The sequence below is a fragment of the Xenia sp. Carnegie-2017 genome, unplaced genomic scaffold (genome assembly GCF_021976095.1).
Source record: "Xenia sp. Carnegie-2017 unplaced genomic scaffold, XeniaSp_v1 HiC_scaffold_2, whole genome shotgun sequence".
NCBI classification, from domain to species: Eukaryota; Metazoa; Cnidaria; class Anthozoa; order Malacalcyonacea; family Xeniidae; genus Xenia; species Xenia sp. Carnegie-2017.
In genome coordinates, this window is record NW_025813482.1 from 8,329,468 (window position 1) to 8,352,082 (window position 22,615).

At 31.0% G+C, this 22,615-nt stretch overlaps 1 protein-coding gene across 9 annotated transcripts; it reads right to left on the bottom strand.

Moving 5' to 3' along the window:
- Nucleotides 1–460: 460 nt before the first annotated feature.
- LOC124439983 lies at nt 461–20,243 on the bottom strand. 9 transcript variants are annotated; one of them, XR_006946519.1, is made up of 15 exons: nt 20,105–20,242; nt 18,921–19,117; nt 17,391–17,478; nt 17,194–17,315; nt 16,084–16,180; nt 13,198–13,295; nt 12,611–12,737; nt 9,524–9,807; nt 8,445–8,639; nt 6,865–6,952; nt 6,668–6,789; nt 5,558–5,654; nt 2,676–2,773; nt 2,099–2,225; nt 461–728 (listed from the first exon to the last, which is right to left on the bottom strand). XR_006946519.1 is itself a non-coding variant. In XM_046990290.1 (8 exons), exons 2-7 carry the CDS (start codon nt 19,082–19,084, stop codon nt 12,635–12,637), a joined length of 672 nt encoding a protein of 223 aa, XP_046846246.1. In that variant the 5' UTR covers nt 19,085–19,117; nt 20,105–20,238; the 3' UTR covers nt 9,280–9,807; nt 12,611–12,634. The 9 variants fall into 9 exon arrangements, 1 of the variants encoding a protein (XP_046846246.1); XR_006946517.1 differs by having other exon boundaries at nt 9,625–9,807; nt 20,105–20,241; XR_006946518.1 differs by having other exon boundaries at nt 9,625–9,807; nt 13,194–13,295; nt 20,105–20,241.
- Between the last annotated feature and the right edge of the window lie 2,372 nt (nt 20,244–22,615).

The window sequence follows — 22,615 nt, forward strand, 5'->3', positions numbered from 1 at the left end:
TGTTATAGGTCCGATATTTCTGAGTAAAGACCGAGAAAGCGAGGTTATTTAAAAGATTATTATATGGCATTATTGGACCTGAAACGAAGCTAGATTTTATCAAATATATTTTACAAAACAATGCCTCGGAAAGGGATTAAAACGTTTGATACTTTTGAATGTGATGATCTTTACAAAAAATAAAATATTCTAGAACCTCCAACTGTCAAAATCGTTATAACAATTTGGAACAACTTGAAAATCAAGGTTTTATTGCGAAAACTTTTTAATTCATAATGAAAAACATGACATGTGAATAATGTACAAAACGGTGTCTATACAGTCATGTCTCCAACTTCATAAATTGACTCATATAGAAGCGTGTGCTGAGGTAAAGTTTTAAGTACATATGTTTACATTGCGATAGTTTTACAGTGATATGTTTAGTCTAATGGATTGCAGAAGAAATAAAATTCAAAGCTTTCATAAGATTTCGTTTTAATCGTCCATAATTTGCTAAAGAATTTAAAAATGACAAAGTGTAAAATTTTTCATTATTGAATTAAATTAATCAATCGATGCATAAAATAGTAAAAAAATATTGCAGATATAACTATGATTGGCTATGAAGGAGGAAAAATCTTGTTAACAAGACTAAATCTGCTTCTTCAAATTTCATTGTATCCTTCTCTATTACAGCATCTACCAAAAAACGATTTCGTTTTGTTCGCAAAGAAAATGCAACCATCCTAAATAACAAGAAAACATTTTCGAAAATACAGCAATCATACTTTTCAAGAAGCCTAAATTGAGTCAATGCACAAGGTTTTAATGTGAGGTAAATAGAAATTTTCCAAATTAGCTCAACTTTATATCATTTCTATCTACATTATGATTGTTGAACTGAAGTAATTGTTCACATTTAACTGTTAAACTGACCAAACCATAATGATCTAAAGGGTATATCAAAAAAACTGAACAGTTGGAAAACAAAACTAAGGGGCTGTTCACATGAGCCCAGCTAACCGGGATTCAGCGAGGCGTGAAATGATTTTGAGGTATTGAAAGGAGTAAAAACTTTAAACACAAAACTTACAACCTTTCTTATAAGTCATGAGTCATTTTAGTTGTAATTTTCAAATCTGGCCAAATTATTTGTTTTCATTTTAAAGGTTTTGTGAATTTGCAAATTCCGAACATAGAGAAATTGCTTAAATAAGTTTTTTGTTGTGAAGGAGTTAATCTTTTCCATTTGCTAAAATGAATAAACGCTTCGCTGAATCCCGGCTACCCGGGCTCATATGAACAGGCCCTAAGAGAGCACGCAAGATTTGAGCACGTAAGATTTGAGCACGTAAGATTTGCCAAAACTTTTGATGGCAATAGTTAGTTGGAAGGACTTCCAATGGTTAATCTGACAATAAAATTGTTGCAAATAATAAACATTTTTATAGTAAAAAATGTGTTACCGAGAAGCCCGTTCGAAATAGCTTACGCACGAAAATGACACAGCCACGTAAAAACAATTGAAACACACAGGATTAAATTATAGCATAAGTTGTTCAAGCTAACAAAGTTTTATAAAAATTCGCTTATGCATAGGCGATTGCTTAGCTTTCGAGTCGCGGGTAATGTTGAATTTTTCGTTTACAAATGTCATTTTATTGTAATCCTCATCCTAGGCGTAGGAAGCGGGGTGGGTAAGGGGGGTTTTAGCTTTAATTAGTTCATGTACGCTTAAGACAAATTTCCAGAAACTCTGTTAGCTTGAACAACATGCGCCATATTTTAACACTATGTGTTCCAATTGCTCTTCAGTTTTGTCATTTCAGTGCGCAAGCTATTTTAAAAGTCCTTCTCGGTAATACAATTCTCACTCTAAATATGGTTGTTATTTAAGAACAATTTTATACTCTGCATGGTAATTTAGTCTCGACAAGGTCATGCACCGCCGACTAGATACATTATTGATAACCGTAGGTAACAATAAATGAATCTCAGTCGCATTCTTAAGATAGATAATCACATCTCAATATAAAACTCAAGCTTGGTATATGAACAGCTGCGATGTCAAGAGCGTATCAAAAATATCTATATCAAAAACTGGTAGTATCACTACCTTTATTAATCCAGGAAGGGAAGACCAGAATTCAATGTTTGGTATAACTTCTTTTCCAGTGGCTCCTCTTTTATACTTCATAAATAATATACCAGCCACAAAATAAACCACAATCAACGTGAAAAAACTATAAGAAAAAATGCTTATCAAGAACAGCATATTACCTTGCAATGTTTCAAAAATAAAACGATATTTAGATTTGTATTTTGAATCAACCATAAAATGTTTCATACATTTCTTCATTAACTTACATTTGATTTTGATTTATGTATTAGGGAAACATCCATTGATTTAATGGCAAATAAGAACATTTCAATAAAACTCATCAAAAGCTACAGTTAAAAAAACAGTTGTTTTCTTGTTGTTTATGGTGTAACATCTACGTGTATTGCCTACATTGCTTTTACGCATGCTAGGGGCACACCAAGACAGCGGTCATTGAGGAAAAACGAGTTCGAAAAGAAAGTGCAAGCTTTCAAACAACAACAGTTTTTTCAACTTTGCGTTCTGACTTATTTATATTACAAAGAAGAACAACATTTTCAATTTATTTGTATAAAAATACCTACGTACTCACATAATAACAAGTACACTTCCAGCACTCAAGTTATGACTAGTAGTACTTTTGGACGAAATCTCATTTGGACAAACTGCTTTGGCAGTAATTGTCAGTTCCTATACATAAAAAATATAAAAATAGATTAAAACATGTATATTTTACACTTTTTGGCATTCAAGCAACAAAGCTAAACGGTATAATAATCTTAACTGTTTACAGTTTAATAAGTGTGAACATGTAAAAAATTTGCAATGATAAAATATGATAAACACCACTAACTAAACTAGATAAGAAAAACATTTTTATGTTGAACAGCAATTTTTCTTTCAATTTGTGTAACTGATTTACTTCTGACATTAACTGGCATGGAATTTTAGTAAGTGCACCACAATATTCAGGATATTTGTACGAAGAACACAGGTAGGCAAACAGTGGAAGATATACCTCGAAGATCTATTTTGGTGTTTGTAAGCTTTCATGATTAAATTATAAAAATCTGGCGTTTAACACAGGTATGTATTGGCAAAGTACGAATTTGCTGACATTTCAGAAGGTGAAAGGAATGATAATAAATTATGTTGCTGATTGAAATAAAGTTGAAGATACTAATGCAATACATTGATCGTTTAAAGGGAGAAAAAAGAAATCAAATGAAAAATACAATATGAGGAATCCGACATGCCTGTAAGAAGTGAGGACATTTTGCGAAAGATTGTACACAATGTAAGAATAATAACCCCAGAAATTCAAGTAAAAATTTAAGTAGAACATCTCACAAAAAAGGACCTTTATACGTACAAGTGGAAGTCAGACGAGATGTGGATGGATAATAAATTTGGGAGCAACCCAGGCAATAATGACATTTGAAAAAATAGTCTATCATTTTATATAGAGGTCAAACAACAATGTAGATTGATTTTGGTAGATGATGAGTAATTTTTTTCTTATGGAGAAGTTATATATTGGCTGTACACTAATTGTTGTCTTCAAACAATGGTGATTGTAGAAGTTTGTAAATACTGGGAAAAGAATGGTGATTTGACTGATTAATGCGAAGCTTGTGTTATAAAGTAAAGTTTCGATCATGTTTGAAATAATTCATTGTGATATTTTCAGTCCAATGAGCGCCAATATATCATTCGATCCACGTTATGTTTTGTAGGTATGGGTAATAAATTTTAGGCTGAGGCAGTAAATACCGCTCTTTATACATTCAACATCAAAATATTTACTTTACTCGATGACATAAAAGACCACCGGAAAGACACAAAGTTCCCTTTTATTTTCAAAGTACACCATATTTCTGATGCCAAAATAACTAAAACGACAAGACGTTTTTAAATGCGTGTTTATTGAAAATCCGAAAATTAGCAAGAGATAAATGCTCCACAATGTCCAAAACAAGTTGTTTGCTCGCAGTAAAGATCACATATTTCAAAACAAAGAGAGTTTGAACTGTTCAACTCAAACAAAATGTTCAATCCAAAAGATAATATAGACGAAGGTGCAATAGGGGATGATCAAGAAATTGTTTTGTAGTGAATAATCATGCTGTGAAAACAACACACGACGACAATTTCATGAGAAAAGTTGAAAACCTTGACCCACAACGGCAAAGATGAGCTCCTCAAAGTTATGATGATGAAATATTTATAAAACTGTAGTGAAGATCCTACAACTGATATCATTGCTGAAGATTGGAATGGTAAGAATAACGAAGAATGGAAGTTGCATGCATGATTAGAAAACAATCACACTTGGAATTTTGTTCCTCCATCTGCAGACAAAAACATAATTGGAGCTTGGATGCAAATGTGTGTTTAAAGTAAGAAATGCAGACAGAACAGTACAATGATTCTAAGGATATCCTCAATCATTCCGTGTAGACAATGGTGAAATCTTTGCAAGAAATCCGAGGAAAGGTGAACTGTTGACTTAATAGGCCATGATACATTTCTATCTTAAAGAATGTACTTATTCCCACTACTCTCATCATGACCATTTGTAACGGCTGGATATTACAATAACGTTAACTCTACTTCCATAGATCCAGGAATAACAAACACTTAGTTGTAGGAAAAATAAATTACAGTGGCTACATTAGTCGCCAGATCTCAACTCACTATAGAATCTATGGGATCATATTAAAACGATTTAAAACTAATGTTTCGAGTAAAAATATAAAAAATAGTGAACTGTGAGACGGGGTCCAAACAAATTGAAAAGAATTCCCTAGAAAATACTTGATGAACATATTTCACAGGTGCAAACCTATCATAAAGAGTAGAGGAGGGTCAACCAAATGTTACAAAAATTTAAAATATGAAATTTAATTTCTTGTTTGCAAAAATACACTTCACGCATTCATAAAATTAGTCGTAGTAAAAAATCTCGAAGAAGTTCTATTTACTACCAGTGTATACTGTACAACAAAAAACTTTTTCTTCGTTTATTGATAACGCAATAAACAAAATTTTAAAGTAAATGGTTTGAACCCGGGAGTATCGTTACATGTTTGTAGATGTAGATCGTCCAGGTTAGTAACCAAACGATCAATTAAGAACATCACACTTCACAATACACAATTGACACCTACACATTTCCTGTACACACATCACCATGACGTAAGAACCAGATAACAAATACGGCTAACCTGACGTTTACTTCTCATTTGACTCTGAAGATGACTACCGCTAAGGTTGTCGAAACGTCAGTCAACAACAACAAAAACAGTCCTTCTCAGGACTATACTAACCTGGGCGATCTACAGCCACAAACATGAAACAGAATTTTCATAACATAGAAAGAATGCAGAATAATTTTGCTGAAAAGTTTTAATTGTATGAGTAAAAGTTCGACTTAGCTTGGCCACTGATAATATGATGTAAAAATATACTTACGAAGATACTGGTACCCGAACTTTGACTTTCAGTAACTGGGCTAAATTTAGGTTTCGTAACCTCCTTGTTGCAATCCAATGTTAATTTCATCTGCCTCCTAGGTAAAAATGCAAGTTTTATTATTCGGAAAAATCAGCTTTTATACTTCCAACATTGGTATGAATCGTTATTAAAGTGATAAAATCTCAATGGCTTTAAAACAATGCATCACTGAAGCAAGTTAAATTTTGTCAGAAATTGTTTAACATAAGAATTATGTGTAACTTGGACTTGGTTGCTAAAAACGACAAAACTGAGACAAAACGATAACTTTGCAATAAAAAAACGACCCTGGCCCAAATTCAAACATATTCACAGCTGTACAATTAATATTACCAACCTAATACTAATAAATTAATGATGGATTGACAATTTTTGAATACTAAAAACAAGTTTTGCCATCTGACAAGTTACTTTTTCGTAGCTAAAAATCATTTCCAGTATTTCTATCATTTAATCCACGAAATAGGCAACAGTCGATAAATACTTTATCAAACTAATGTGATTTTTAAAATGACACTAACAGTTTGCAGAAAATCCATCAACTATTCTTGAACAATTTTATCCTTCATGTAGAAAAATAAATGATTTTTGCAATGTTACTGCCAGATTTACTCTGTTGATATAGATTTCTACATTCTGTTAAAAAATTCTTCTGTGACTGCTCTTACACATTTTAAACTCCTGTTTACATACAATAAGCTGTACTTAAAATAAGAATTATACACATTCATAAAAGAGTTCATACAAAAAACTTTAAATAATAAAATAGAGACTTTGTCGTGGTGACAAATCTGAAAATCGTTCTAAAGATCGCAAATACCATAGTGATTGGTTGAATTGCGATCTTTAGAACAATTTTCAGATTTATCACCACGATAAAGTCCCTATTTTATTATTTAAGAAAGCGCTGTAGTGGTGATGAGGTTCGTGACGTGAAAAAATTAGTGAAACTTAAAGGAAAGGTTACTTTTACCATTTATCATGGTATTTGCGATCTTTAAAAAATTTTAAAGAGTTTTTAGATACTACTTCATCAAAAACAAATTTTCTTAAAATTGAATTACATACGATGTTGTTTTTCCTTTGACTTTTTTATAATACAACGTTGTTTTGCTGTTCTTGTATTCACTACAATTCTTTATTTCCTTTTTTGCTATTGGAAAACTTTGTTTTCCACCTTCTTGACACATCTACAAAAGAAACCAGGAAGACGATAATAAATTGCGACGAAAAGCAATCAAAGAATCGGATTTTTCTAAACTTACGATAACATCAGTGCAGGTATCTTTTGAAAACACATCACAAGGATTGAAGTAGTAAGTCCAAATTATAGAGGAATGAGCAAGTGTAAAGCTAAACACGAAGATATTACAAAACATTGTTAAAAACTGTTTTCTTTGATGTACATTAGAAAAAATTCACAATTTTTTCAAGAAATCTGGACAATATATCAGTTATATCAACATATTTTAAGATACGATTTCTGTAAATTTGACTTTTATGGGACATATAATGTGTAGCGACAGTAGTTAGTCAAAACAAATTATTGCAGTTTAATTAGAAATTTCATATACTTTCACAATATTGCTATGGATAAGGTTTGTCCAAAGAATAAAATCTTACCAACCAAATTGTTTTCATGTTTTTAAGCATCATCCATCAGTGCTAATCAGTGTTTATATGTTTGGATGATGACAAAATTATGTGTAACTAAAAATTGGTGACTTGGATATTACTGCTTAAATCCTCCCTCCATACCTTGGTGTAGCTAGATGAGCTGGAACAGTCAGGGTAGACAATAAATAAACTATTCACTAGCTGTACTAGCTCAGATATAGGTTAAGTTATATATAATATTTCATGTATAACAAGGGGTAGTTCAATGCATTCTTTAAAAGCAACAACATTCCTAAGGTAAAAAACGTATAAAACAGCTTTGCTTCTATAAAAAAACTTTCCTTTTTTCAAAGACGATGATAGCAATTTCTACACTACACAAGTACAGTTTATAGATAGCGATATTGTCATTATCTGTATGCATCTTAGCATAAGCAAGGAGAATCCCTAGGAAAACCAGGGATGGATTTCCAGGGGTAATGCAGGGGGGTGCACAACCCTTCCTCAAAAAAAATTTAGAACAGTATTATGTATTGCAGATATGTGATAAATGAGCAGTGATCTACACCTGCAGAAAACCCAAACTAAGGGGGTATGGGCAACCAGAGCAGACATTTAAATTCAAAATAATACACCATGTTGTTTTCATATTCTTAAGTACTCACCAGTATACACCATGTTCAAGATGCATATTAAAGAACAGCGCTCGGTTGTATTTGCATTATTATAAAAGCTGTCAAATTGCACAATGAACTTTGTGTCAGTCATGCATGCTTTGTGTAATTTTAGAAAAGTACAGTTGATGTAACTATTTACAAATTTTAAATCCTCAAAATAAAGCAACCTTATTCTCAAAGATCCTTTCTTTCATCATCAAAAAAGTTAGATGAACATTTTATTCATGCATATATGACATCTTCAACCACTTCCCAATTTCTAATATTATCATCACTAACTGTTTGTAAAATCTGATTTGTCACTTTCACATAATTTACATTCATAATCATATGGTCATAAATATATTGTTTCATATATTTCAACACATGCTAGTACTATGTGTTTTTTATAATGAAAATTATGATAGTATTTTTAATTTAAAATAATGTAAAACAACAAAATATAGCTATTACTATGTTCATAGTTCACATTGCTAGTACAAAAATACCTTTTACATCTAAATCATCATCACGGTTGTGCTAACATACAAAAAATGACATACAACACTTACTATTTGTTTTGGTTTCACATCTTTCATGGATATTACATAGTGTTTTCCATTATCAGAATATTTACATCCACAATTATTATATGGTTCAATTGCTGCAGTGATGACAAATATTAAAGAAACCAACAAAACAAAATAGAACATGACTGATTCCAATATTTTCATGAAATTTTGAAGATAAGGTTATTGTCAACTCTCCTAAAAAACAAGAAAATTTTAGGGAGCTTCTTCACATATAAAACAATCATCAACATTATAAATTATCAGTGACAAGATTTTGATTTAATGTGTGATGGAAATATTTTTGTACCATTCTTAAATAATGAATTTAAATGAATTTTCTAAAGATTTAAATAAATTTATCCTCAAGATATGATTTCTACATTTAACTTCCTTCAATAATATAACATGTTATTCGGTTATTAAGTAGGAACAGCAGTCTTAACTTCAGCAGGATGTTGAAGATAAGCCTGAGTTCAAAAATGTGTTTTTTTCCTGTCATGTCACAAAATTGCACAAATCATGTTTGAGTTACACAAAGTTCTTGAACCAATAAAATCTTTCTTGGATCATTTCATGCACCAATGTCATGAATGGTACATAAAATAGAACATGACTGACATAATATATATTGCTACATGTGAAATTACATTGTTGCAAATTTTGTTTTTGCAAACATAACATGTTGTTTTATATAATGTGAAAATAGAACCAAACATTGTTTTTAAGTAGACTGAATGAATGCCTAACAGGCTTCTTGTTTATCTTAAAAATAGGTAAATTAAAATCATTCTTTCAACTTTGTACAAATTATTACAGATATTTGCTCATTTGTAGCTACTTGACATAAAGAATGTGAATTATAAAATATCATTGTGATTTAATTTTTATGACAACATGATTAAAAAAATATCCACCTGAGCTGAATACCTTCATTAAAGAATATTACAATATTACATATTATTCATTCACACATATTTAACGTCAGCAAAAATAAATTATTCTTTCTTTGGGTATCTAACAAGCAAGACTCTCGATGAATAAGTACGATTAAAAATCAATTATGGAAAATGAAACTCAACTATATTTAATATTTAGCTGATGTCCCTGATGATCTTCAAATACGGTATGAATTGTGAAGTTCCAGCCACAGTACAACATGTCTCATATTTTTTTAACTTACTGAATTCCCTTTTTTTTTTGAATACGTTTTATGAATTATTATCAGTTCAATTCAGCAAAAATTCCAGTGACAATATCATTTCAAAGAAAACAAGCTTCTTTCGCACACCACTGCACAACGAGGGAAATTTTAGAAGAAATGTCACTTCCTGACTTCCTGTTTCCTCCACTGAGCTTACACGATCTGTTAATGGAGTGATATTGGTCATATGACATGACCGAAATGATCCCAATGAACACAATCATGAAGATTTTACGCAAACTTGGAGCAAGTTGTTGCTATTTGGTGTATCAATACTTCACAGGTGCGAGCTGTCTTTTTAACATAAAAAACCAAAAGACTAAGAAAAAATTGGCTTCAAGTTTCCCCCGAGTTATCATTCCAGTATATTTTAATTCAATGCCGTGTCCAGACCATTGATTTCTATAATAACTGGAGCAGCTAAGTGGACTGGGACCTGACGCCAAAAAATGGCGGCCAATGGACAAAACAGTGCTCTTCGAGCCAGCTTAATGTCTAAAAACCTTAAACAATGTTTGAACGACATTTGTACATGTTTAAGCTTCTTTTTTGAAGGATGAAAAGCGAACTTTGTTTTGGCACGTGAAAACATGCCTTATAACTTGAGTACAAAACTGACACCCCTCGTTTTTTTTCATTAAAAGGATGTAAAACATACTTGTCTATCCTTATAATATTGTTTGAATCTTTGAAAATGAAGCTGTGAGAGGAAAAAACGCTGTTTTTTGGTAATTTTTGTGTTTCCGAGCAAAATTAGCTCGCCCCAGTCCTTTTTGAAAGTTCAGAGCGTAAACAAAAAGAAAAACACTTTGCACAATATTTCAAAAAGTTAGCAAAAAAATATTTTGAGTTTGTTTTAAAAAACTGTTATGCCATATTGTGTTATTATTAGTTGCACCATTAAAGAGACAATATTAAAAAAGGGTCAATACCCACTTAAAAAAAGACAAAAACACAAATGACACTCCATATTCATAACTTTTGAAACACTAAAGTAAAAATTGTAATGTAATACAAGTATGAAAAAGATTATTAGTCTAATATTATAGAACCATCATATATTTTCACAAATATGACCAAACATTTTAAACACACATTCTAACATATAATACATTACATATACATTTATCATCATCTGTATTACAAGAAAAAACTAATTTTAAAATCAATATGATGTACTATAAAATTTTGATACATGATATAGCTTTGCTTGCTTTATAATCATTTCAAAACCCTGGTTCAAACCACTGAGGATGAGGGTTGCTTTTTTGCATTTATGTAGAGCTGGTTATATCAGCAATACTTGTCATGTTGTACACTTGGCTATTATTGTACACTTGCTAATATTGTATGTACACTTATTGTATGTACAATTATATGTACATTTGCTAATAAAATGCTCAATACACAAATATTGATGCATGTCAAATATTCCACCAGTTTTTAAGAAGTGGGAAAAGTAAATGACAAGAACCAACAATCACCCACACTTCAAAATTTCAAATCATCACTTTCACACATTACAAAAAGAGCATGTGAAATTCTTACAAAGCAAGTCTGACTTTAAAAGCAATAAAATTGTTATGAAAAATGTTATATTAAGTGGATTGTGTGTATTTTGCACAGCATTCAAAGATAAAGATATTAGAGTTCATTGTCTGAAACCAATGAACTCTACAACAACTGGAAGGCTAACTCACAATATACACTGCCTAGACTTGTCTGAAGCCACTTATAAGCTGATTTGCCGCTTCGCGTGTATCTCGCGTGGACTTTTTATTTGCGTGACGGATTGTTTTGCAAAAAACTACTAACTTGGAAATAGAATGCTAGCCTAAATGTTTAATTTTTTTCAAAACCGTTGGCAAAATTTGGTTATTAATGTGTTAAAATGCATTGTGGACGTTCCAAGACATGTTTTGTATACGTAACGCTGTATTATATAAAACATAAAAGGGAGAACTTGCTTCGAAATATGAATTTCTCATTTGTCGTCGAAAGACCAAAAATCTAAGATAAAACTGATAACAGGTAGTCTGTGTCTTTGAAAGCTGTGCAAAATACACACAATCCACTTAACATAACATGTTTCATAAGAATTTTATTGCTTTTAAAGTTAGACTTGCTTTGTAAGAATTTCACATGCTCTTTTTGTAATATAATTTTGTAAAGTAATTTTGTCTCAACAAGGTCGTGCATCGCTGACTAGATACATTATTGATAACCGTAAGTAACAATTAGTGATGGGCGATTACCGATTACTTGGTATCGATACCGCCTGATACCGAGCCTAATCCGGAAGTAGTCGATACAGCGTGGTATCGAAAAAAGACTTCGATTACTTTTAAAATTTCATTATTATGTAAGTTTGTCTTTCTTTTCCTTATTGGTTTTGACAAACAAGTTGTTTTTTTTCTGTTTTATTATTTTAATATTTTATTCACTTTTACTAATCAATACACTTCGAGATCTCGCCTTCAGAATAATAACATGTAACAAATTTTTTCAATTCGAATTTATACAGCTTCTGAAAATTTATCGTTACTCCTAATAATGTTACGACAGTTTGTAATTTAAGACAAGAAAAATAAAAATTTCGTCGTATTGTTGAAGTATATAAGGCCAAACTTTGCCAATTCCATTATCAGATATTTATCAAGTGACTCAGACGTTTATTTTCGAAATTGGAGAAAGTAATCGCTTTAGTAATCGATACCTCGATACTTTTAAGAAAAAGTAATCGGTATCGTATCGAATCGATACTAGCGGTATCGCCCATCACTAGTAACAATAATTGAATCTCGGTCTCATTTTCATGTTCCTCGCAAAAATCAATTTCGTTTACCCATCATGCAACATGCTAGATAACCACAACTCAAAAGAAAACTCAAGCTTGGTATATGAACAGCTGCGATGTCAAGAGCGTATCAAAAATATCTGTATCAAAAACTGGTAGTATCACTACCTTTATTAATCCAGGAAGGGAAGATTAGAATTCAATGTTTCGTATAACTTCTTTTCCAGTGGCTCCTCTTTTATACTTCATAAATAATATACCAGCCACAAAATAAACCACAATCAACGTGATAAAACTATAAGGAAAAAATGCTTATCAAGAACAGCATATTACCTTGCAATGTTTCAAAAACAAAACGACATTTAGATTTGTAATTTTAATCAACCATAAAATGTTTCATACATTTATTTCATTTCTTCATTAACTTACATTTGATTTTGATTTATGTATGAGGGAAACATCCATTGATTTAATGGCAAATAAAAACATTTCAATAAAACTCATCACAAGCTACAGTCTAAAAAAACAGTTGTTTTCTTGTTGTTTATGGTGTAACATCTACGTGTATTGCCTACATCGCTTTTACGCGTGCTAGGGGCACACCAAGACAGCGGTCATTGAGGGAAAACGAGTTCGAAAAGAAAGTGCAAGCTTTCAAACAACAACAGTTTTTTAGACTTTGCATTCTGACTAATTATATTACAAAGAAGAACAACATTTTCAATTTATTAGTGTAAAAATACCTACGTACTCACATAATAACAAGTACACTTCCAGCACTCAAGTTATGACTAGTAGTACTTTTGGACGAAATCTCTTTTGGACAAACTGCTTTGGCAGTAATTGTCAGTTCCTATACATAAAAAATATAAAAATAGATTAAAACATGTATATTTTATACTTTTTGGCATTCAAGCAACAAAGCTAAACGGCATAATAATGTTAACTGTTTACAGTTTAATAAGTGTGAACATGTAAAAAAGTTTACAGTCATAAAATATGATAAACACCACTAACTAAACTAGATCAGAAATTAATTTACATTTTTATGTTGAACAGCAATTTTTCTTTCAATTTGTGTAACTGATTTACTTCTGACATTAACTGGCATGGAATTTTAGTAAGTGCACCACAATATTCAAGATATTTGTACGAAGAACACAGGTAGGCAAACAGTGGAAGATATACCTCGAAGATCTATTTTGGTGTTTGTAAGCTTTCATGATTAAATTATAAAAATCTGGCGTTTAACACAGGTATGTATTGGCAAAGTACGAATTTGCTGACCTTTCAGAAGGTGAAAGGAATGATAATATATTATGTTGCTGATTCAAATAAAGTTGAAGATACTAATGCAATACATTGATCGTTTAAAGGGAGAAAAAAGAAATCAAATGAACAATATAACATGAGGAATCCGACATGCGTGTAGGAAGTGAGGACATTTTGCGAAAGATTGTACACAACGTAAGAATAATAACCCCAGAAATTCAAGTAAAAATTTAAGTAGAACATGTCACAAAAAGGACCTTTATACGTACAAGTGGAAGTCAGACGAGATGTGGATGGATAATAAATTTGGGAGCAACCCAGGCAATAATGAAATTTGAAAAAATAGTCTATCATTTTATATAGAGGTCAAACAACAATGTAGATTGATTTTGGTAGATGATGAGTAATTTTTTTCTTATGGAGAAGTTATATATTGGCTGTACACTAATTGTTGTCTTCAAACAATGGTGATTGTAGAAGTTTGTAAATACTGGGAAAAGAATGGTGATTTGACTGATTAATGCGAAGCTTGTGTTATAAAGTAAAGTTTCGATCATGTTTGAAATAATTCATTGTGATATTTTCAGTCCAATGAGCGCCAATATATCATTCGATCCACGTTATGTTTTGTAGGTATGGGTAATAAATTTTAGGCTGAGGCAGTAAATACCGCTCTTTATACATTCAACATCAAAATATTTACTTTACTCGATGACATAAAAGACCACCGGAAAGACACAAAGTTCCTTTTATTTTCAAAGTACACCATATTTCTGATGCCAAAATAACTAAAACGACAAGACGTTTTTAAATGCGTGTTTATTGAAAATCCGAAAATTAGCAAGAGATAAATGCTCCACAATGTCCAAAACAAGTTGTTTGCTCGCAGTAAAGATCACATATTTCAAAACAAAGAGAGTTTGAACTGTTCAACTCAAACAAAATGTTCAATCCAAAAGATAATATAGACGAAGGTGCAATAGGGGATGATCAAGAAATTGTTTTGTAGTGAATAATCATGCTGTGAAAACAACACACGACGACAATTTCATGAGAAAAGTTGAAAACCTTGACCCACAACGGCAAAGATGAGCTCCTCAAAGTTATGATGATGAAATATTTATAAAACTTTAGTGAAGATCCTACGACTGATATCATTGCTGAAGATTGGAATGGTAAGAATAACGAATGGAAGTTGCATGCATGATTAGAAAACAATCACACTTGGAATTTTGTTCCTCCATCTGCAGACAAAAACATAATTGGAGCTTGGATGCAAATGTGTGTTTAAAGTAAGAAATGCAGACAGAACAGTACAATGAATCTAAGGATATCCTCAATCATTCTGTGTAGACAATGATGAAATCTTTGCAAGAAATCTGAGGAAAGGTGAACTGTTGACTTAATAGGCCATGATACATTTCTATCTTAAAGAATGTACTTATTCCCGCTACTCACATCATGACCATTTGTAACGGCTGGATATTACAATAACGTTAACTCTACTTCCATAGATCCAGGAATAACAAGGATTTAGTTGTAGGAAAAATAAATTACAGTGGCTACATTAGTCGCCAGATCTCAACTCACTATAGAATCTAAGGGATCATATTAAAACGATTTAAAACTAATGTTTCGAGTAAAAATATAAAAAATAGTGAACTGTGAGACGGGGTCCAAACAAATTGAAAAGAATTCCCTGTAGAAAATACTTGATGAACATATTTCACAGGTGCAAACCTATCATAAAGAGTAGAGGAGGGTCAACTAAATGTTACAAAAATTTAAAATATGAAATTTAATTTCTTGATCGCAAAAAGTCATTTCACGCATTCATAAAATTAGTCGTAGTAAAAAATCTCGAAGAAGTTCTATTTACTACCAGTGTATACTGTACAACAAAAAACTTTTTCTTCGTTTATTGATAACGCAATAAACAAAATTTTAAAGTAAATGGTTTGAACCCGGGAGTATCGTTACATGTTTGTAGATGTAGATCGTCCAGGTTAGTAACCAAACGATCAATTAAGAACATCACACTTCACAATACACAATTGACACCTACACATTTCCTGTACACACATCACCATGACGTAAGAACCAGATAACAAATACGGCTAACCTGACGTTTACTCCTCATTTGACTCTGAAGGTGACTACCGCTAAGGTTGTCGAAACGTCAGTCAACAACAACAAAAACAGTCCTTCTCAGGACTATTCTAACCTGGGCGATCTACAGCCACAAACATGAAACAGAATTTTCATAACATAGAAAGAATGCAGAATAATTTTGCTGAAAAGTTTTAATTGTATGAGTAAAAGTTCGACTTAGCTTGGCCACTGATAATATGATGTAAAAATATACTTACGAAGATACTGGTATCCAAACTTTGACTTTCAGTAACTGGGCTAAATTTAGGTTTCGTAACCTCCTTGTTGCAATCCAATGTTAATTTCATCTGCCTCCTAGGTAAAAATGCAAGTTTTATTATTCGGAAAAATCAGCTTTTATACTTCCAACATTGGTATGAATCGTTATTAAAGTGATAAAATCTCAATGGCTTTAAAACAATGCATCACTGAAGCAAGTTAAATTTTGTCAGAAATTGTTTAACATAAGAATTATGTGTAACTTGGACTTGGTTGCTAAAAACGACAAAACTGAGACAAAACGATAACTTTGCAATAAAAAAACGACCCTGGCCCAAATTCAAACATATTCACAGCTGTACAATTAATATTACCAACCTAATACTAATAAATTAATGATGGATTGACAATTTTTGAATACTAAAAACAAGTTTTGCCATCTGACAAGTTACTTTTTCGTAGCTAAAAATCATTTCCAGTATTTCTATCATTTAATCCACGAAATAGGCAACAGTCGATAAATACTTTATCAAACTAACGTGATTTTTAAAATGACACTAACAGTTTGCAGAAAATCCATCAACTATTCTTGAACAATTTTATCCTTCATGTAGAAAAATAAATGATTTTTGCAATGTTACTGCCAGATTTACTCTGTTGATATAGATTTCTACATTCTGTTAAAAAATTCTTCTGTGACTGCTCTTACACATTTTAAACTCCTGTTTACATACAATAAGCTGTACTTAAAATAAGAATTATACACATTCATAAAAGAGTTCGTACAAGAAATTTTAAATAATAAAATAGAGACTTTGTCGTGGTGACAAATCTGAAAATCGTTCTAAAGATCGCAAATACCATAGTGATTGGTTGAATTGCGATCTTTAGAACGATTTTCAGATTTATCACCACGATAAAGTCTCTATTTTATTATTTAAGAAAGCACTGTAGTGGTGATGAGGTTCGTGACGTGAAAAAATTGGTGAAACTTTGAGGAAAGGTTACTTTTACCATTCATCATGGTATTTGCGATCTTTAAAAAATTTTAAAGAGTTTTTAGATACTACTTCATCAAAAACAAATTTTCTTAAAATTGAATTACATACGTTTCTATTGGTCCTTTGACTTTTTGATAATACAACGTTGTTTTGTTGTTCTTGTATTCATCACAATTCTTTATTTCCTTTTTTGCTATTGGAAAACTTTCTTTTCCACCTTCTTGACACATCTACAAAAGAAACCAGGAAGACGATAATAAATTTCGACGAAAAGCAAACAAAGAATCAGATTTTTCTAAACTTACGATAACATCAGTGCATTTATCTTTTGAAAACACGTCACAAGGATTGAAGTAGTAAGTCCAAACTATAGAGGTACCATCAAGTGTAAAGCTAAACACGAAGATATTACAAAGCATTGTTAAAAACTGTTTTCTTTGATGTACATTAGAGAAAAATTCATAATTTTTTCAAGAAATCAGGAAGATATATCAGATATATCAACATATTTTAAGATACGATTTCTGTAAAATTGACTTTTATGGTACATATAATGTGTAACGATGGTAGTTAGTCAAAACAAATTATTGCAGTTTAATTAGAAATTTCATATACTTTCACAATATTGCTATGGATAATGTTTGTCCAAAGAATAAAATCTTACCAATCAAAATGTTTTCATGTTCTTAAGCATCATCCATCAATGCAAATCAGTGTTTATATGTTTGGATGATGACAAAATTATGTGTAACTAAAAATTGGTGACTTGGATATTACTGCTTAAATCCTCCCTCCATACCTTGGTGTAGCTAGATGAGCTAGAACAGTCAGGCTAGCCAATAAATAAGCTATTCACTAGCTGTACTATTTCAGCTATAGGTTAAGTTATATATAATATTTCACGTATAACGAGGGGTAGTTCAATGCATTCTTTAAAAGCAACAACATTCCTAAGGTAAAAAACTTATAAACAGCTTTGCTTCTATAATAAAACTTTCCTTTTTTCAAAGACAATGATAGCAATTTCTACACAAGTACAGTTTATAGCAATGTTGTCGTTATCTGTACGCATCTTATCATAAGCACGGAAAACACTTAGGAAAGCCAGGAGTGGATTTTCTAGGAGTAATGCAGGAGGGGCGCACAACCCTTCCCTCAAACAAAACTCTAGAACAGAATTATGTATTGCAGGTATGTGATAAATGATCTACCCCTGCAGAAAACCCAAATCAAGGGGGTATGGGCAACCAGAGCAGACATTTAAATTCAAAATAATACACCATGTTCAAGATGCATATTAGAGAACAACGTTCGGTTGTATTTGTATTATAATAAAAGCTGTCAAATTGCATGATGAACTTTGTGTCAGTCAAGCATGCTTTGTGTAATTTTAGAAAAGTACAGCTGATGTAACTATTTACAAATTTTAAATCCTCATAAACAAAGCAACTTTATTATCAAATATTCTTTCTTTCATCATCAAAAAAGTTAGATGAACATTTTATTCATGCATATATGACATCTTCAACCACTTCCCAATTTCTAATATTATCATCACTAACTGTTTGTAAAATCTGATTTGTCACTTTCACATAATTTACATTCATAATCATATGGTCATAAATATATTGTTTCATATATTTCAACACATGCTAGTAATATGTGTTTTTTATAATGAAAATTATGATCGTATTTTTAATTTAAAATAATGTAAAACAATAAAATATAGACATTACTATGTTCATAGTTCACATTGCTAGTACAAAAATATGTTTTACATCTAAACAATCATCACGGTTGTGCTAACATACAAAAAGATGACATACAACACTTACTATTTGTTTTTTGGTTTCACATCTTTCATGGATATTACATAGTGTTTTCCATTATCAGAATATTTACATCCACAATTATTATATGGTTCAATTGCTGCAGTGATGACAAATATTAAAGAAACCAACAAAACAAAATAGAACATGACTGATTCCAATATTTTCATGAAATTTTGAAGGTAAGGTTATTGTCAACTCTCCTAAAAAACAAGAAAATTTTAGGGAGCTTCTTCACATATAAAACAATCATCAACATTATAAATTATCAGTGACTAGATTTTGATTTAATATGTGATGGAAATATTTTTGTACCATTCTTCAATAATGAATTTGAATGATTTTTCTAAAGATGTAAATAAATTTATCCTCAAAATATGATTTCTATATTTAACTTCCTTCAATAATATAACATGTATTCGGTTATTAAGTAGGAACAGCAACCTTATTATCAGCAGGATGTTGAAGATAGGCCTGAATTTAAAAATGTGTTTTTTCCTGTCATGTCACAAAATTGCACAAATCATGTTTGAGTTACACAAAGTTCTTGAACCAATAAAATCTTTCTTGGATCATTACATGCACCAATGTCTTGAATGGTACATAAAATAGAACATGACTGACATAATATATATTGCTACATGTGAAATTAAATTGTTGCAAATTTTGTTTTTGCAAACATAACATGTTGTTTTATATAATGTGAAAATAGAACCAAACATTGTTTTTAAGTAGACTGAATGAATGCTTAACAGGCTTCTTGTTTATCTTAAAAATAGGTAAATTAAAATCATTCTTTCAACTTTGTACAAATTATTACAGATATTTGCTCATTTGTAGCTACTTGACATAAAGAATGTGAATTATAAAATATCATTGTGATTTAATTTTTATGACAACATGATTAAAAAAATATCAACCTGAGCTGAATATCTTCAGTAAAGAATATTATAATATGACATAAATATTATTCATTAACACATATTTATTGTAAGCAAAAATAAATTATTCTTTCTTTGGGTATCTAAGAAGCAAGACTCTCGATGAATAAGTACGATTAAAAATCAAATATGGAAAATGAAACTCAACCATATTTAATATTTAGCTGATGTCCCTGTTTATCTTCAAATCCGCTATGAATTGTGAAGTTCCAGCCACAGTACAACATGTCTCATATTTTATTAACTTACTGAGTTCCTTTTTTTTTTGAATACGTTTTATGAATTATTATCAGTTCAATTCAGCAAAAATTCCAGTGACAATATCATTTCAAAGAAAACAAGCTTCTTTCGCACACCACTGCACAACGAGGGAAATTTAAGAAGAAATGTCACTTCCTGACTTCCTGATTCCTCCACTGAGCTTACACGATCTGTTAATGGAGTGATATTGGTCATATGACATACATTTCACGGAGATCAGTGTTGGAGATTCAAACTGTTGCAAATTTTCGACAATTTTTTTGGTTTTGACAAAACGTTTTAAATGCGACATTATGTTTAAAAATCCATTGTAACAGAAGACTCTAACTTAATACTTTAATAAAGGCATTACAAAATGTAAATTAAAAGACGTCTGTTAAAATAATAAATTAAAATGATCTCCCCCTCCATCAAATAAAGGCCTAGTGTCTAATAAAGACATTAATAAAACCTTAATGAAACATCTTTTCCTAAATTCACCCTATCTCCAATGGACGCCCCCCATTGTGATAGTACATTAACTTTTGTGTGCTATTGTATCATATCGATTCTATTCAGTCTTAATTTTGTTTTTATTTTCTCTCACTAAGGAGATAAAAGTGCCTCTCTTTACAAACGTTTCGTTTCTATTGCAATAGAATTTATTAAGTCATTTAAATGCCATGCATTGGTGTTATAAAATTTAATTGGAATTGATGACGAATATCCTATGACAACAGCGAGCAGCCAAGCACATGAACAGAACACAACGTAAATATTTTAAAGGTTGAACTGCCTTGGCGTGTATGTTTATCGTTTAATGCTATCGTCCATCGAAAATCCATAATGTTTTCAAATGTTGTTGTTTATATACGTAATTTATGATAATCATTTCACTACTTTTAGTCAATAATGTCAGCAGTGCTCCATTATAAAAAGCTACGATTTAATTAAATATATGTGTCAGTTACCCCGGCAAACTCATAAAGAACTTTTCTATAATATAGGTTAATTTATGTAAAAGGCATTTTGCATTTACGACTCAGTCAATTTCATTATTTTAATAAAACAAACGGTGTTTTTGTTGATCATACTTTCCTTTAGCTATTTTTTCCTTAAGCTAATTTTGACCTGGGGTTAGAAGTAATTTTCACGGGAACTCAAGTCTCGGTTGTATAACATTAAAATACTTTTTCTTAGATTGACGTATGATACAAATCAAATGAATGTCATAAAACAAACCCAAATTTTAAATTGTCAAAGATAAGCATTTTTACACAAGTACAAAAAAGTTAATAAGTAAAATTTATTTTTTTGATAAACTATTATTTCATGGCACAGTGGAAGTGTAGGAAATTATTTTGAATGGAAAAACTTAAAAAGAAATTGGACTGAGTAGCTAAAGTCTAAAACTTGTTTTCTGTTCTTGTACTTTGAAAACACAGATCATAGAAAAATAAGTGTAAATAACATTAAAATTCGGAAGAATCTGAACGAAGAAAGATAATTTTCACAAGTAAGAAAGTATAATGATAATATAACTATAAATTGCACTTAGCTTTGAACAGATTACACAAGATCAAATTCTTCAAAATGTTAACTAGCTACATAACTAACAACATTCTTCACAAAAATGTTGATTTAATTAGGTGGATTTTCCGAAAATTTTGCCAGATAAGTTTAAAATTAAGTGGCCGTAACTGAAATAAAACGTTTGTCACTGCATGGTGCTAAAAGTCACGCAAATGAAATTTTTCAAAAATTTTGGCATGTTTCTTCGCACGTATTAAATTTGAACAAATCTGAAAGTTTATTCTGTTTCATAACCTCATGCAGCTTGTTTTTCCTTGAATCAACACTTTTTTGTATTGTTGGTGTTTTAATTTGCAGCGGTAAAAGACTCTATTGAAAATGTACTAGCTATAATGGCTCCATTCACCAGCATCATTGTGAAAGTATTAATTGCATGTTTTCGAAGGCTCTTCCTTCTTAATTCACAAAGATAGAGTACTATGGCTGTCGTAGCTAAACTCCATTTTTCTCATTTCCTATCAACACGATGCTCATATTAATATATATGATCGTCATCTTTGCTAACTCTTTTAAAACTCACAGTACTGAAAGAAGGCTACTATGCTATGTGGCCTTATTGTTGATATGTTTGCACATATCATTTTCGTCTATGTTGAGAAAATGCTGATTTTCCAACTCACTGTCTGTTTCAGATATTGGAGTTTAAGATACACCAGAAACAATGTTTTTCAACAATGTTTCAAGAAATAAGTAAAAAACGAGTTGTGAATAAATTCTCCACCTTTTACGAAAAGTTATTAAATGAGCTATACCCGGAAAATGAATTGTGTGACGACATGCAATGTTTAAATTTTACTGTTTTTTTCTTACTACGGAGGTCAAGTTAACATCATAATATAGTTTAATTAATAATATCGTTTATGAATCAAAGTTACAAAGAGAAACTTTAGTTTTGCAATCAGGTGTTTCGCGTGTAATCCAAAAATC

Bases quoted from the DNA above. Each gene is read 5' to 3' on its own strand.
- LOC124439983 (XM_046990290.1), bottom strand. From the start codon at position 19,084: ATGAAAATATTGGAATCAGTCATGTTCTATTTTGTTTTGTTGGTTTCT. The intron at 17,316-17,390 runs GTAAGTTTAGAA...TTTCTTTTGTAG, and splicing joins ATAAATGCACTGATGTTATC to ATGTGTCAAGAAGGTGGAAA. The intron at 13,296-16,083 runs GTAAGTATATTT...TTTTATGTATAG, and splicing joins GTTTGGATACCAGTATCTTC to GAACTGACAATTACTGCCAA.